At 50.4% G+C, this 15,976-nt stretch overlaps 7 protein-coding genes across 7 annotated transcripts; 2 read left to right on the top strand and 5 right to left on the bottom strand.

Moving 5' to 3' along the window:
- Positions 1 to 114: 114 nt before the first annotated feature.
- Positions 115 to 982, bottom strand: rho1 (Rho family GTPase RHO1; the record flags this gene model as incomplete). The annotated part of the gene is made up of 5 exons (XM_073740850.1): positions 115 to 267; positions 323 to 457; positions 521 to 718; positions 816 to 843; positions 915 to 982. The coding sequence occupies 5 exons, from the start codon at positions 980 to 982 to the stop codon at positions 115 to 117; spliced, it is 582 nt and encodes a 193-aa protein (XP_073595602.1).
- A 1,926-nt stretch (positions 983 to 2,908) lies between these two features.
- On the bottom strand, positions 2,909 to 5,934 carry BDW70DRAFT_168486 (uncharacterized protein). The gene is made up of 5 exons (XM_073742478.1): positions 5,623 to 5,934; positions 5,476 to 5,569; positions 4,159 to 5,422; positions 4,078 to 4,109; positions 2,909 to 4,027 (listed from the first exon to the last, which is right to left on the bottom strand). Exons 1-5 carry the CDS (start codon positions 5,862 to 5,864, stop codon positions 3,299 to 3,301), a joined length of 2,361 nt encoding a protein of 786 aa, XP_073595601.1. The 5' UTR covers positions 5,865 to 5,934; the 3' UTR covers positions 2,909 to 3,298.
- A 116-nt stretch (positions 5,935 to 6,050) lies between these two features.
- On the top strand, positions 6,051 to 7,421 carry BDW70DRAFT_150679 (methionyl-tRNA formyltransferase; the record flags this gene model as incomplete). The annotated part of the gene is made up of 4 exons (XM_073739190.1): positions 6,051 to 6,309; positions 6,370 to 6,440; positions 6,495 to 6,622; positions 6,683 to 7,421. The coding sequence occupies 4 exons, from the start codon at positions 6,051 to 6,053 to the stop codon at positions 7,419 to 7,421; spliced, it is 1,197 nt and encodes a 398-aa protein (XP_073595600.1).
- Positions 7,422 to 7,533: 112 nt separating this feature from the next.
- On the bottom strand, positions 7,534 to 8,875 carry BDW70DRAFT_150678 (SDR family NAD(P)-dependent oxidoreductase; the record flags this gene model as incomplete). Its single annotated transcript, XM_073739189.1, has 10 exons — positions 7,534 to 7,559; positions 7,608 to 7,686; positions 7,747 to 7,809; positions 7,863 to 7,951; positions 8,008 to 8,059; positions 8,116 to 8,230; positions 8,264 to 8,340; positions 8,402 to 8,488; positions 8,583 to 8,727; positions 8,826 to 8,875. 10 exons carry the CDS (start codon positions 8,873 to 8,875, stop codon positions 7,534 to 7,536), a joined length of 783 nt encoding a protein of 260 aa, XP_073595599.1.
- Positions 8,876 to 8,919: 44 nt separating this feature from the next.
- On the bottom strand, positions 8,920 to 10,444 carry BDW70DRAFT_137222 (glycosyltransferase family protein). Its single transcript, XM_073737008.1, has 2 exons — positions 10,102 to 10,444; positions 8,920 to 10,031 (listed from the first exon to the last, which is right to left on the bottom strand). Exons 1-2 carry the CDS (start codon positions 10,252 to 10,254, stop codon positions 9,279 to 9,281), a joined length of 906 nt encoding a protein of 301 aa, XP_073595598.1. The 5' UTR covers positions 10,255 to 10,444; the 3' UTR covers positions 8,920 to 9,278.
- Positions 10,445 to 10,607: 163 nt separating this feature from the next.
- Positions 10,608 to 13,331, top strand: BDW70DRAFT_160465 (uncharacterized protein; the record flags this gene model as incomplete). The annotated part of the gene is made up of 3 exons (XM_073740849.1): positions 10,608 to 10,733; positions 10,792 to 11,634; positions 11,688 to 13,331. The coding sequence occupies 3 exons, from the start codon at positions 10,608 to 10,610 to the stop codon at positions 13,329 to 13,331; spliced, it is 2,613 nt and encodes an 870-aa protein (XP_073595597.1).
- A 685-nt stretch (positions 13,332 to 14,016) lies between these two features.
- Positions 14,017 to 15,877, bottom strand: BDW70DRAFT_160464 (sugar porter family MFS transporter; the record flags this gene model as incomplete). The annotated part of the gene is made up of 6 exons (XM_073740848.1): positions 14,017 to 14,135; positions 14,213 to 14,286; positions 14,343 to 15,326; positions 15,381 to 15,605; positions 15,656 to 15,732; positions 15,782 to 15,877. 6 exons carry the CDS (start codon positions 15,875 to 15,877, stop codon positions 14,017 to 14,019), a joined length of 1,575 nt encoding a protein of 524 aa, XP_073595596.1.
- Positions 15,878 to 15,976: the final 99 nt, after the last annotated feature.

The raw sequence follows: 15,976 nt of genomic DNA, 5'->3' as shown, positions 1-15,976 counted from the left end.
ATCTCCCCTTGTAAGATAAGAAAAACATAAACAGCCAAATATTCGAGACGCTTATCCGTTCGTATAATCTCCGCATGAAAAGACCTTTTGCGAAGGCGAGGGGAATAGACTAATTTACAGGATGCTGCACTTCTTCTTGCTCTTGTGGGTCTTGGTCAAGAGGGCAGCACGCGTGGCAGCCTCAAAGACCTCACGGACACCCTCGTTGGTTCGGGCAGAGCACTCGAGGTACTTGTAGGCGCCAATCTTCTTGCGGACTTCCTCACCCTACAAAAAAGGTCAGTTGTGTTCCAAACAATCACATTTTCCCTCGATATCCTACCTGTTCGGGGGTGACAGGCTTCTGAGAGGTCTTGTTCAGCTCCTCGATCGTCTTGGGGTCATGGCGAAGATCCTTCTTGCATCCGACGAGGATGATGGGGAGACCCTGGCAGAAGTGCAGGACTTCAGAGATCCACTTGTTCAAGGGTCAGCACAGTGTCCGCGAGTATTATTTTATCTCTAAGAAAACAAAGCTCACCTTCTCTTGAACGTTGTCAAGGGAGTCCGGTGAGTCGACAGCGAAGCAAATCAGGATGACATGCGAGTCGGGGTAGGAGAGAGGGCGGAGACGGTCGTAATCTTCTTGACCAGCCGTATCCCAGAGAGCGAGCTCGACGTGCTTGCCATCAACCTCAACATCGGCAACGTAGTTCTCAAAGACGGTGGGGACGTAGACCTGAGAGGATCGCCGTTAGTTTGCGTAAAAGAGCACACCCAGGTCATAGACAGAGTTCGACGGCGCTGGGCGGCAGCAACTGAATGTGGGAGCTAACCTCAGGGAAAGTGCCCTTAGAGAAGACGCTGCACGGGTAGAATAGAGTAAGTAAATGATGCTGAAAGGATACTTCAGATGACATTGGAGGAAGACTTACATCAACAGACAGGTCTTACCGCAGGCACCATCACCAACGATAACAAGCTTGCGGCGGATCTCAGCCATCTTGGAAGAAGAAAAATCAGCTAGCCGATCGATGATAAGTGCTTGAGACCCGAAGAGAATGAAGTCAAAAGCAAAAGGGAAGAAATAACAATGTCGTGGGCAGTGGAAGGACGGTTGTTGAATGTGGATGGTTGAGAAAGGGACAAGTCAGACGCCCGAGGGAAAAGGGTCACCACGTACGGTGTAGAAACTGGGCGCAGCAGCGCAGATTAAAATAGAAGAGTTGGCGAAAAAGACGGTTCAGAGAGTGAAATAAAAGTCTAGCGAGTAGACAGGGTCAAAAGCGAAGTTTAGCAGGTGGAAGACCCAGGGGAAGGAAGATGACGAGGACGGAGGGTGCTTGATAAATGGAAGAGCGAAGGTGAGGAGGTGGAAAGAGGCGGTTAGTGGTGAGTCTCCCTAAGCAGCGCTGTTGGTCTCCCAGCTACCACGCTTTATCGGCACTCAAGAATAATCTGGTTGGCCCCTTAAAGAGTTTAGCTACTTAGCTCTTTCATAACTTGTCCAGGAAAAAAGAAAATTATTAGTCTTAATATTGTCGCTCTGCCTCTGAAACGACACCGATACGAAGTTACCAAGGTACAAAGGTGGCTGTGCAGGTATGTGGCTATGACCGGTTGTTTGTTTTGCTCCTCGATGACGAAAATGACGATTCTGTTCCGACATTTTATCGCCCCTAAATCTTCGCTCAAGAGTCTACTTCCTGCGGGTTGGGATAGATCATTGTTGAATTATTGGCAATGCTTTTGTTCAATCGATTCAAGATAGGAGGTTCTCTCTTTCTCCTTTTTGTTGCCTGGTGCCTAGCCCATCGTCAAGCCACAGTAGCTGTAAGAATAGTAATCATATTTCAATACGGTCACGACAGCACTGGACTGGCTCCTGAGGCTGAGGCTGGTCCTTGATGAAATGAGCGGCTAGACACCTGGAGTCTCGGCTATGGGACCGCAATTTTAAACACTTTGTCGGTTTGAACTATATTCATGGCTGTAGGGCAGGGATATTCCCCAGACTCTATATCAATACTGGAAAACTCGAGAGCTTGAAAGGTGAAGCGAACCCCAAGCACCGCTACCCAAGAACGTTGCAGCTGAATCTACCCTGTCACTTGAACTTTACCAGACGGGGACCGAAAGGATCAAAGACGCACACTGCATAGCGTGACCCGGGTTCACAAAGTGTGTCGCATTGCTCTCAAAGTTCTTTCCCTATCGGACCCTTTTCAAACCAAGGTTCTTCTCTTCAGTGCCTTAGGATAAGCAATGGCAATCGTCCTGAACCGCGGCCGCCAATGCGAATAACCGCTCCTCGAAGCAGGGCCTGGAGACGGGTCGAGCTCCAGCAAGAGCAGGGCGGTGATCTGCTTCGTTCAACAATCGCATTTTCCTCATTCTTCGTCAATATCAACTCCAACCCCGCAGACTGTGCTGTCGGTTTCCCAGCCAATGATTCCAGTGCCGTTATTGTACGTATGACAGGCATCCCCAGGCCTGTCTCAATCAGCGGTCTCAGCGTCCATTTCATTGCAATACTCCGAAACGCCTATGACGAGAGAGCCAAGCTTGAGACACAGAAGCTCACTACAATACGGGCGAACCACAGCCACTAAACGATCAGGCATTCTGTCTGCCTTGCCTCCCCGTAACGCGTCCAAAATCTGTATGGGCTAGCCAACTGAAGAGCAAGCATTTTCATTTTTGTACGGACTATTTGTGGTTTTTTTGATACGAGCTATACACCTCGTGGAAATAGTATGCTGAAATACGTGGCGGTGCAATTATTCGCTGTTCCACAAAATACGGAGTATATGCACACCATGTCCTTTTTCGGTACTTGTAGTGGACGGGGCCAGCAAGAATAGTAACAAGCTAAAAGCTAATAAACCCGCATAAATTCGCGCTATCAGACAGAGGTACGTACGATATTGCGAACGCTAGCTGTCATTCACAACTTGGACTCGGGGTTATGAACTGGCGCGTATCTACTTTCCGCACGCCCGTGGATCGTCTCCAGCTGCAGCATCATCAGTTAAGTTGTCGCCTTAGGCATACTATACCAAGCATACCATCGGCCGACACGTGTACTCGACAACTAACTTTCCGTAGTAAATAATACGGCTGATGAGGCTGCAAGGCTACAACGGCAAAAATATCAGATTCAATCTAAACGGTCGGACAGGAATATTGGCCGCCGCTGTAGAAATACGTATCGAGGCTCTGCTTATGGCTGATCAACGCATATCACCAGATCTTATTTTCAGGACAAAAGCGTACTGATCTTCATGCTGATTTCACGGATCTCTGCTCCAACGAGGTTCTATCTATTCAAGCTCAGTAAATTTTCAATATATCGTCGTGCGTCAAGACCCAAGCCCTCAACAAGCTTACTCGGTGCTATATCCATCCTCACAGTTTGCGAAGATCCAGGTGACGATGCCCCACCCAGGTCCCTAAAAAACCGGGCACCGCTCCCACCACCTATACTACTAGCATTCCGAGTGTGGCCTGATAGGGCGGCATGATCGCTTGCTCGGCGGATTATAACGGCTTCCTGTTGTCTGTCCTTGCCTACACTAAGCTCCGGCGAGTCTTGTTGACTATCTGGGGAAGTGGGAACACGGACCCAAACAATCCACCACCCGCGGCTTGTCTTGCACGTCCGTTCGAGCTCAAGGGGGCGGGACCGAGTCTCTATGTATGTGGTAAGGACACGGTGATGGATGCTTATCGTTTCGACCCGGGACAGAGATGAGGTTTCAGCTATGCGTTGGTTGTGTGATGTAAGGTCTGGGATGTTGGGGATGGAGGAGCGAATAGAGAGATTGTGTGGGTCAAAGACAAGGTCATATACTGGGTTAGCTTGTTTCTGGGATTTGTTGAACTCCGGTAAGCTATTTATACGGGTTTCTGCTGTTGATGTCGAGGTAGAGGCGCTGAGTGGTTTCTGGAGAGGACCCAGCTGATGATGTATGCTGTGGTAGATGGAGGGGTCGGAGAGAGCTGATGTCGTGTTGTCGAAGAGAAAGGTGTAAATGAATGGTCGGTACTATCATAGTGAGCTCGTGTGATAATTCCACCAGGAAAGCAAAGACTTACTACGTATACGACGACCTGAAGTCGTACTGAGTCTGAACTATGAGACTTCTGTTCTTGTAGACGGGCTAGGCAATGGCTTACCTGTTTCTTTCTGCGAATCTGCCATCTGCACGTGTATTGTTCTCTTAGTGATCTTTTCAGTCGGGCTAGCAGAGGGTTCTGATAGGGCTCGCTCTTCCAGGCCTTCATCTGAGTTGGTAACCTCGTCCTGTAACCCAATAATGAACCTGCCATAATTGCCAGGTCGCGGAGGACCCTTTGAGCTCGAGAGATCCTTCGTGTCTTTTTGAGCATTTTTATTATCTGATTCACTGGCATCGTTTCTCTTAGAAACGTCAACTTGCGGCGGGCTAGATGTCCCACTGGATATCCCGGGAAGAGCCCATGACGAGCCATATCCAAGTGTGAGATACCTCACGAATGTTTCTGTTCCCGTTGTTATCCAATCACTTTCTTTATCTTCCGAGAGTTGAGAGCTCCCATTACTTGCTTGTGTCTTCGCACCCTTTTGAGGTTCTTGTGAAAACGGTCGAGGTGGCGGCGTCCCCCCAACAAGCGGCGGGGGAATACCTGGGGAAAATGAACGATCTGGGACAGCTCCCTGCGCAAAATTGGAGAGGGCTTGATTGCTTGTGACCTTCCCAGAAGATGCAGCTCGAACTCTTTTCCTCCGTCTTCGACGACGCGGGGATGTAGGATCCTCGCCGACTCCATAGGCATTTGCACCATATCTGTATATCCACTCCATCCATTGAGATATGGATACAAGTGAGCTTTTTGAGATAGCTCCAACACCTGAGAATATGACACCGTCCGACGGTCGTGGATAAACATCCAAGCCAAGCCATGCGCTCTCAGCATCGTTCTCTGACATGCTCGCTGCTTGAGAGCTCCCGGCAGGGTCGTATGGATCACCGTATCGCGATACCACAAGATCTACGAGACCTTCTGTCCTCGAAACAAAGTCCTCAAGTACTTCTCGTTCTCCGCTTCCCCACTCCTCTTCACCGACCCCAATACCAAGTTCACCGCCGACGGCGAGCTTTATACCATTGTATATCTCGACAGCTGGATTCCCACTAAGAAGAATATCCCAGTTCCATGCAAATCTCAACCAAAAATCCTCAAGGAGAAGGCAAAATGTGGTCCTGCCAACATTTTCGTATAGAACATCAAGACTCGGCCCATGGTGAAGGAGAAAGGTTGAATGCGCCCGACGAAGTTGCTGGATTAGGAGCTGCGGAGGAGCCGTTTCTCTGGACGAGTAGTGGAAAAGGGCTTCAGAGGCGTCTCTTTGCGAAGCGAACTTATTATTAGGATTCGGCAGTCGGGTCAGGTCGACAGACTATAAGCTCTTAGCGTTCGTTCTGATAACGCTTTCAATGCAATGGTGCGCACAGCTAGAATCCACCAATCCTTCTCTAATTCGTGTAACACAGTTTGTGTCTTCTCTGTCTCCACGTAATCGACAGCTTTGTTTTCTGAGAAATTCCTTCATGACTTCTTAGCACCTACTCCAATATGTTCGCAAGTAGCGGTTCCCACCTTGCGAAGGTTACCATGCCCTGCGCCAGGCCAACCTGGCGTAACCTCTCATTCAAGCCATTGCCAGGCTCTTTACTGTCAGCCGCAGTAGAGCTATCTTGTGGTCGCAAAATGCTGGACCTCGAAGTGTAGAAGACAATTTGCTCTTCGATCGTTTCATCAGTCGTTCCGAGTAAAGGATTGTAGATGGCAAGAAACGATAGCTGCGCCGGCACTACAGAAGAAGAATCGTCCTCCGACATGGCATCTCAGCAAAGGCCAGCTCAAAATGTCGTCGCCAGGACGTTGTTCTTGTTGTTCATGCTCATTCCCCGCAATCTGGCTTGCAGTGGGCAGTGACATCACGTGTCCCGGTAGATTGCCAGTCGGAGAGCTTTCGGAGCTTCACGACTACCCCAGACTAAACAAGTTGCGGCGACTGCGCAACAATGTTTCTTCCAAGAGGTTCGAGCCTGCTATGCTCCTTGCGGCGGACCCGCTTTCGTCCCTCTTTTGCACCACGATCATTATCTACGAGGGCCTACGATCCGCTCCGAATACTTTTCTGCGGTTCCGATCATTTTAGTATAGCTTCTTTGAAAGCTCTTCATGATGAACATAAGAAACGGCCCGATCGGATCGCTTCCATCGATGTCGTCTGCAGGCCCGGGAAAAGGGTGGGAAGAGGCATGAAGCAAATACGAGAAGGTGGTTCATCGTGAAGAACGCTGTGTGAGACGGCTTGTTGCTGATATAATGCTTCGACAGTCCCAATCAAATTCGTCGCATCAGACTTAGGTCTCCCTATCCACGAAGTCGACACCTTCACGGGATGGCAGGTATCTAGAACTTGGTATTCACCAATATAGTCACACACAAACTCATGATGCTAGCCCCCGGTGTACCCCGATGGACCGATCAATCTCATAGTGGCCGTGTCTTTTGGTCTTTTTGTGCCCCCGCGAATTCTCAACAGCGCTAGATACGGTGGATTGAATGTGCATCCGTCGTTACTTCCTGAGTAAGTACGGGCATGGTGGAGCTCAACCTTACCGGTCCATGCCAACTGAGGTAACTACAGCTTCCGTGGGCCTGCGCCGCTACACCATACTCTCCTAGCTGGGAGAACCACGACTGGCGTTAGCCTCCAGACATTGCACCTCCAGCATTTCGATCACGGAACAATCCTCGCCCAAACTCCCTCTCCCGGTTTCGAGATCCCCAACCCTGATTCTTGCACCGTTCCTGAGCTGTTGGACGTTGTTGCCCCTAAAGGTGCGGAGCTCTTAGTGAAGGGCATTCAACAGGGCTTGTTCGTCCCACCGCACAAAAACGCCGGCTGGTACACGGCTGAGCAGAAGGACCTGATACATGCTACCAAGATCAAACCGGAGGACAAACATATCGACTGGGCGACTTGGACCTGGACAACTATCAGTCGGCGGGAACGGGTGCTGGGACCGCTGTGGAACAAGTCTCTGGTTCTTGGTGAATCATCTGGGCCTACTCCGACTTTTGAACAACGAAGGGTTATTCTCAGTGAATTTGAAGAAGTACAGCTGTTGAAAGGGAGCGAGGCATTTGCCCTGGTTCCAGGACTTCCCTTCATAGATGGCGAGCACACCGTCAAGTCGGACTCAGGAAAGGGGGTATATGTCTTCACTCGAGACGGAAAGCTGGTCAGAATCCATATGATGAAGGTGGAAGGGCGGCCTAATACGGATGCGTTCCGTGCTGCCCTCAAAGCTCGGATGATTGGCAGCCGCACTTTCTCATCGCAGGGTGCTTCATTCACTCCATTCCACAATCCTTTCAACTGAAGGACGAAGAAGAAATACAATGTATACTATGTAAGACCAACACCGTGTATTATCTCAGCAATTTTCAATCCTAAAGGGCACCTCGCTTCTATCTTTGCGCCATACAGCTCAGCTAGTAGTTCACCACAAACCCAGAATCTGTGAAGTTAGATAATCTGCACACATAAAACTCAGATAGCCTCTTACCTATTTGAACTGCTTGTCCTGTCATTGATGAGTTCTTTGCTATGTTGATATATGCATCGGCGGTGTCCTCCACTTCAGGCTGGTAGTGAGCATGAAACGTTAGTTCACAACACTTTTCATGCTCGCTGAGACTCCATACCAGGGTGTTAAGGGGAGTTTTAGCTTTATAAGCCTCAATTTTCTCCTTGGGGAACCGCAGTCCCTGGTCTTGACTTAGCTTTTGATTCCACATTCCCTTGAACCATTACTCCATACCCATTCAGTCAAGAGCAGACCTGGAAGGACCGCATTGACGCGGACTTTGTTCCCTTGAGTCTGTGCGAGGCACTTGACCAAATGCAAGCCTGTGTTTATTTTAGTCACCTCCATACACTCATATTTCTGAGGTCATATCCCATACCTGCCGCTTTCGTGACTGAATATGGCAGGCTACTTCCTGATGCAGAAACGGCCTTGCGGTATGTCAGTGAGCATCACCGTTACTTGTACCTAGAGCAAGGATATTTACCGCCGCTGATGAGGTGAGTAGGAAGACACCACCGTCCGGATTGGCTCTGAACGTAGGAAGTGCCGCCTTGAAGAGCCATAGATGCCCTTTCACATTGGCGGACCAGCAATGTAATCTTTGTTAGCCGCATGTATATGACTTAGATCACCGACTGCTACCTACCTTATCCCAGTCTTCCTCATTCATGGCATCCAAGTCGTTGAACGTAGTAACCTTGGTCCAGCCCTTTCGATTCATTAGCACATTCCTCCATTATACATGGCTCTGACCAAGGACGAGAACCCACAGCATTCGAAACCAGAATATCCAGACCTCCAAGTTGCTCGATCGTAGTCTGCACCATGTTCTGACATTCACTCTGAATACTCGCATCCTATACCAACGCAGACCTTTAATTAGAACGCCAATACCACCGTAATCCGCGCGGGAAGACCAGACTGTGGCAATGCAAGCCAATGTGAACGTACACCCTGAATCAATATGACCTTGACATTATACTGCGCTCGAATATCTGATGCGACTTTCTCCGCAGCATCCCTGCTAGAGAGGTAATTGATTGCGACATTGCAGCCTTCGGCAGCGAACTTCTGGGCGACGACCGCTCCTAATCCCCTAAAAAATAAGAAAATAATGGATTAGCAATTATGGAGTGTCGTCTTTGGGTGCGCTGATAAGAGACATGTTGGGATCATTTGGGGTCAGTAGGGTACCTAGAGCCCGCAGAGACGAGGACATTACGGTCTTGTAGCGCGTATGGCATGATGATGGTATGTCCGAGGAATGAGATGGATGAATTGAGGGTGAAGTTTATGGTAATCGCTTCTGGTCAGATGCGGGGTATATGAGGGGCTTACGTTGGAGTAAGCAGCGGGCACATAGACGGGTTGCACAAGAGGTCTACCTATATACTGAATATATAGCTAAGTGGTCTACAGTGCAACTTCCGTATACGTCGGAGCAGCCGTGTGTTAAGCGGAAGATCCGTTCGATGGATCCCAAGTATGCAACCGACAGCCGCAATGAGGGGAAAGCCTCGGCGGCGGCGCTTTCCATTTGGACTATACTGTAATAGTCCGCAGGCTGCAACGATGTGCTACTGCAGGTATGTACCAAATTCGTGCTCAATGTCGCAATGACTCATGCACAGAGTGTTTTGCGGCGCATCAGTCCATAAGACCGGCAACGTATTCAGTCTTCCTCATCCCCCACCACGCCTGCTTCCCCTCCAGCGCAGGCCACTGGACCAAGAACCGGTCGGCAAATGGCAGAAGGATCTTTCCCGACAAGCTCAATGTCTTCACCCGAGCCCAAGATTCCACAAATACTGTACGAAGTCGGAATTCTCCCGGCAGCGGAGCCTCGCTCGCCCCTTTGCCGGTCATAGATTGCCGGTGGGACTTGGCTAAAGATAGGAAGTTCAGGCAATAAGCGAGAAGACGCAGGAATCTAGCAGCCAATATAACACAAACGGCTGTCGCGGGGCCATTGGTGAGGATGAGATCCGGATAAGGCGAGATAAGTTGCGCTGGTTGTTTGTATCGCTGCTGGTCCGAATGGCGCCCACATAGAACTAGAATACAGGACCAGAAAGACAAAATAGTGGTGAAGGGAGCCGTTAAGTAGGATTGATGGACGCGGCGGGCACGAGGCACGGTTATGATCGCGTAAGACTCTGGCCGTCCCCCGAGACTGGATTCGAACTCGAGCGCCTTGGTAGCGCTGAAGTTATCACCGGAGCTGACAACATAGGTCCGATAAATGCATTTGTTTGTAACAATGTCCACGCGCCGTAGCAAAGAAAGCATCTCTGCCGTGTGGCCGCCACTGCCGAGGACGACCAGAAGATGGACCGGGGAGCTCTTGGGACGCCATTTGGGCACCGGAGTGTTCTGGGAAATCGTATAAGCACTGAGGAGCTATACATTTGCTAGGTTAGCCTGGGTGTTTCTAGCACGAAACTCAGTGCAACGGCAAGTTCGAACGAACCAGGACCAGTGATATGACGCTTGCGATGAAGAGGGAGACCAGGACGGTTACCCTGGGGAGCGACAGCTGTAACAAGGCAATAAGACCGTAGCCCAAGGCAGTACAGCCGAGAGCCAAGATAGAGACGATGAGAGATAACAGACGAATAGACATAATTGCGCGAGACCGGAGAGTATGGTATGTCAGGAAACTTTTTAAGATCGGCGGTAGAATAGGGTGGGAGGCAGAAGGAGGTGAAGTTGCAGGATCGCAGGCATCATGAAGGAAAGACCTAGTAATTGTGTCAAAACTGTAGCAAATTATCAATCCACTCGCCTGCGACTGAATTGATGCAGAATGTGCTGGTGTAGTTACAATGAACTGCACGTGTTCCTGGCGGATCTGATCTATTGATGATTCACGTGTGGTCTGTGCACTGGTGTTGTCGGGGTTAAGACTTCCTTGCATTCTCAGAGCGTATTCTCTGCTACAACGCCCTTCATCACCCATCAAATGTTCCACACATCATGGCTCCTCTCTTCTGGAAGCGACTAAGCTGCTTCTATTGCGGCCGTCGCTCTGCGCAGCCTGAAAAGGGCCCTCTCCGAAAATGGCAATGTAAACACTGCGAGGCCGTCAACTATCTCGACGAAGTACGTCACTCTTTTGTGCTTCTCCCCCTGTACAACTACTAATAAACTGCCTCAATAGAATGGAGATATAACAGATCCTCCCGCCACCGAAACGAATCCAGATCCGCCTACACCCGGCCCAATAAAATCTTCTCTTGAATCCGTTGACATAGGTTTGACGGGCTCCGACTTGTTTTGTGCCCAGTGTGTGCGGAACCAACACCTTTTCACCAGTGCTCTGGCTTCCTACTTCCCGCCGTCAGACGATCCGAGTTATAGCGCATACGAAAGGGAATATCCCAAATTTCGAAGGAATCTAGAAGAGCGGTATCCTCAAGTGTGCGATCAATGTGAACCTCGTGTGAAGGCGCGCATCCGCCAGGCCGGATACGAAGCAAAGTCGGATCACCTGCGGCGAATGATGGACAGGAGTAAAGCAGGAAAAGCAGCGCGCAAAGCGCGACAATGGAACTGGAGGAGTCTTTTGGTGTTTGCCGGTGCTATCTGTTACTGGGCTAGCATTGCGGGTCAACTTGCCTGGGACTTGACCAATGCACTGCCTGTCGATAAATCATTACGAGACTCGGATGGTTTCTCGACGTCGCATGTGGTCGTTCCACGCATTAGACAAGTTCTCCAAACGCTTCATCTACCAACTGATGGTCCTGCGGACTTGGGACCCTATGCAGGCTTGTCTCTTGTGGCCGGCATTTTTTCGCTGTGGTATAACCCGAAGTTGCGGTTAAAGGTTGAAGGGAGAGGCGGCCGCTTCCTGGGACTAGGTGAATACTACAAAGTCCAGCTTATTGTCATGGTCGTGCGGTGCGCGTTTTGGGCCGTCCTTAGAGATCCCTCGTCTAGCGGCCTTGATGCTACGCTGCCGCCTGCTCTACATCTGTTCATGTTTTTTTTTACAGTCCTGGTAGGACCACCTTCTTGGTGTCATTCCACTAAAGAGTGTTGACGTACTTCTAGTCTGTCATCATATCCCGGCGCACCGTCCGCTATGACACTCGACCACTGGTCAATTGGGCTGAAACTACTCCAATGACAACCCCAGTTCGGAAAACGGAGGCATCTCCTCGATTGACCACTGGCACGAAACAGCCCTTCTACACCCCCCATGAAAGCTCTCAGCAGATAACACCCCGCTTTCCTATTGAAAGGCTGGCCACTCCCCAGAGCGCTCGGGAGGAGCGCGCCATTCCGACGCCACCGCCCGAGGTCGACGACATGGACTGGACTCCGTCTATACAGCATAATTTCCAACCAGCTTCAACTGTTCATCAACGCGACCAGCGACAGTCTCTCCTTTCCGGCCCTACTCCTTTTTACGGATCTCTTCCTCCTGCTCCAGTGCCGCCATCATGGAACTTGCGAAGCCAGTCCTCAAAGAGACCAAACCCACTCGAACAGGTCGTTGAGCGCAATCCCTTTCATCGCAGCCCTGCTCAATCTTCCGCTGATTGGAGGCGCAAAACGGCCTCTCCAGATGCTGTATTCGCGCCTCCTAAATTCTTTCCAGTGACCGATCATGCCTCCACAGGGCTGGAGAATCTTTTTGATCGAGCTTTCACCATCAAATCACCAGATAATGATGAGCATGATTGGCAGAGACCACATCAGGCACATTTGGTTACTCAGCCATCGCGCTCTGCAGACATGCGGGGGATCTTCATATCTCAGTGTGTTCGATTTGGTCTTCTACTTGTGTCGATTACTGCGTGGAGTCTCTCGCAGTATGAACTTGTGACCGTCCCCGGCGACTATATTGAAGTTGCCTCTCTAGGATGTGCTAGCCTACTCGCTGGCTTTGCTCTTCTGGAGGGGGTAAAGCAACCTATCGTACAATGGAATGGCATGGAACTTCTTGTCTATGTTGCAGAGCTTGCCGCAGCAGTGCATCTCGGTGGATATCTCCCAGGAGCATTCCTTGAACGACATTACTTCGACAGATACGGAAAGCTCCTTCTGATCTTCATGGCTGTCCAGGAGGCGCTAGGGCTATTGGCTATCTACCAAACCTCGCTTATTCCCGACGTGCTCTCACCGAAGAGAAACCAAGCAGGTCGACCGTCATCCTCGGGAGGAGATACCATTGCTGACGATTCGCCAAATTCACGAATCAGCAGACAATCAAACAACCAATCCTTCAACTCTCTTTCCTCCCACGCACCTCCGGCCCTTTCCTTCGGGTCCACCGCAGCTGGGTCAAGCTTCCTGGCACAGGCGTACAAGCCAGAACCCTCGCCACAATATCAACTTCCTCTCTCCCCACATGGCGGCTCATTCAACGGCAACGCCAACCGACACAGCTTCAGCCTGAATAGCCTCAAACACCAAGAAGCCGATGCCTCGGATCCTGACTTTGACCGCGACTCAGACACAGAAACTACGATGACGACAGCAACCGCAACAACAAACAACACCATTAGAAATATCCGCTACGGGCTAAACAGTACCGCTAACGAAGTTCTGTTCTCTCCGAGACGCTCGGAGCTCGGTCCTGGTCTAGGCAGTTTGAGTCTCGATGACGGGCCGTCGCGCCGTATGACGCGGAGCCAGTCTCAAAGACTTCAGAGCCAGACGGCAGCGGGCATTCGTAGAAGGGGCTTCTGATGTCGCTGTCCGCTCACTGTCATACACACCTCTTCCTTACCCATATCACTTCCCCTCCTATTATCCACACAACACAGTGCTTTGCGTCTCCTTCGCTCTTGCCTCTCAGCGTTCTCTCCCTTGCATGCATTCGGAGTCCTGGTCTGGGTGCTTTGTTTTGGCCTCTGGTATATCTCAGCATTTCACTTTTCGGTATTTACACGACATTGTTTCTTTATTCTGTTCTTTTTCCTAAGTGCAATTCTTCGTTTGTCACCATACGAGGCAGGCAGAGGCGTTTAGCATGATAGCGGTGATTTTGACTCCATGCCTACTCGACTGCGTTTTGCATCCTTTCCATTGTTGTTTTGCTTTCAGAGGGGGCTCGACTCCTTGTACTTATTATCTTTTGTGCATACAAGGGCATATGGAGTACGTTAAGGTGCGAAGCTTACAAATACCTAAGTGGGGAACAGGAAAGGAACCCGGAGTAGTGTATATATGATATGACTTGATGAAAATAATGAAAAGCGATGGCAATAGCAACAGCAAGGCAACGACCATTACCACATTACCCTACTATCTCGTAGCTGCTCAGGTGACTAAGTGCATCATTCATGATCTGAGAAAGACATTCTCTCCCACTCCCCCTAATTTGGAGCAACAATAAAGATCCCAGCACGAGACCCAAGGTATCTTAATACCTCTAGGCCGTCTTCTCAATGTGAATCTCCTCTTGCTTCTCGGCAGGGCTCTCATCAGCGCTCTCCTTTGTGCTGCCATGGCTGACGCCAAAGAGTTCGTCCATCTTCTCGAGAGAGAGACCTATTGATGCCCATGTTAGTTTGAAAGTCGAACCAATGCGGTACGATGGATAGAAGAAAGGAAATGGAGGAACCAACCCTTAGTCTCCGGGACGAAGAACCAAACGAAGACAAACATGGAGAAACAGAAGCAAGCAAATATGATATACGCCCTAAATAGATTATTAGTTCAGTGGCCATATGGTGTATAAAAATGAGGAAAATGTACCCATAACCATTGGCACCCACGGTAGCCAGCATGTTAGGCACAGCGCGCGCAACAACAAAGTTGAATAACCACTGTGTGGCAGCAGCAAAGGAGACATTCAAACTGCGGAGCCGCGTTGTCGGAATCTCAGAGACATAGATCCAGCAGACAGGGCCCCAGCCGAACTGGAAGAATGCGGCGAAGAGGAAGATGCAGACGAGTGCAAAGTAGCCAGCAGGAATAACGGGCTCGCCCTCCTTGGGGGGTGCAATGCGAACATACAACCCGATATAGAGCATTGCGAGGCCTTGGGCGATGGACGTCCAGAGGAGGGAACGGCGACGGCCAAGAGAGTCAGCGACGAAGACGAGGAAGCACGCGCAGCCGACGACCTTGACAATGCCGTACACGCCTGTGGCGAAGAGGCCGTTGGCGCTGCCGGTGATTCCGAGGTTCTCGAAGATCTGGGGAGCGTAGTAGTTGATTGCATTAGTTCCTGTCATCTGTTGGCAGATCATGAGCCAGATGCTGATGAGCGCTCGCTTGCGGTTTCCGGGGATGGTCCACATTTCCTTGAGGAGGTCGACGAAGCTAGAGCCGCTGATGAGCTGGCGCTCGAATTCGAGCTGGCGGACGATGTCTTGAAATTCGTTCTCGACATAGGGGTGAGTTGATGGGAGGTTGCGGACGCGGGATAGTGTTGCGCGTGCTTCTTCCCAGCGGTCTTGCTTGGCTAGCCACCGAGGGGATTCATTGCAGAGGAGCATGCCGACGAGGAGGAGGACTGCCGGAAGACCTTGCATGGCTAGCGGGACGAGGTACTGACCTGCGCCGGAGATGTGAAGCAGGGAGCCGTAGTTGATCCAAAAAGCAAGCATAATTCCCATGGTAATGAACAATTGGTATAGACCTGTGAGACCACCACGGATGGCTCGAGGGGCATTTTCCGAGACATAGAGTGGATTGACCATAGACGCGAAGCCGACACCTATACCACAGAGCAGGCTGTTGGAAGTTAGATGTCGGGTTCTTAATTTTTTTGAGGACAAGGGATCTTACCGTCCAATATACATAGCTTCCAGGTGACCGTTAGCCGCAACTTGCATGATGACTCCCACGAGCGCTACAAAAGAAGCGATGATCAGGCCAAGCCGTCTTCCAAATCTATCAGCCACCCAAGACGCTGCGAGAGCACCGAAGAAACATCCAGCTTGAAGGGTTGACACGATGTTGGCGGAAAGATTAGCTCTTCCCGTCTCACCCAACTCATTCAACCCGTATTTTCTGTTCATTGCGTCAGTCACAGGGAAAACGGAATGTAACGAACAGCTCACGCTTTGAACGTGTCCATTGTGAGGACACCGCCGATGATTCCAGTTTCCACGCCAAACAGCATGCCGCCGAAACATGCCTGAATGACAAATGAGCACAAGATAGTAGCCTGGAGCAATGAAACTCACCGAGCAAGCCAATGCATACACTCTCCACCCGTATATCTCACGAGGGTCTGTTCGCATCGCCTCATTGTGGACGAGCTTACTGAGAATGAAGGACATTTTGGCCGGTTATGCGCGTTCTTTGAATCGTCCAAGGCAAATATCGAGGTCAAGAAAAACGTGTGATGGGACCAAGGCAGCGTTATCTGTTTTGCCAAC

The sequence above is a fragment of the Aspergillus foveolatus genome, assembly GCF_047715535.1.
Source record: "Aspergillus foveolatus strain CBS 279.81 unplaced genomic scaffold BDW70scaffold_27, whole genome shotgun sequence".
NCBI lineage: Eukaryota > Fungi > Ascomycota > Eurotiomycetes > Eurotiales > Aspergillaceae > Aspergillus > Aspergillus foveolatus.
Note: the sequence above shows the minus strand (reverse complement) of the source record. Positions and strands in the feature narration are given on the sequence as shown.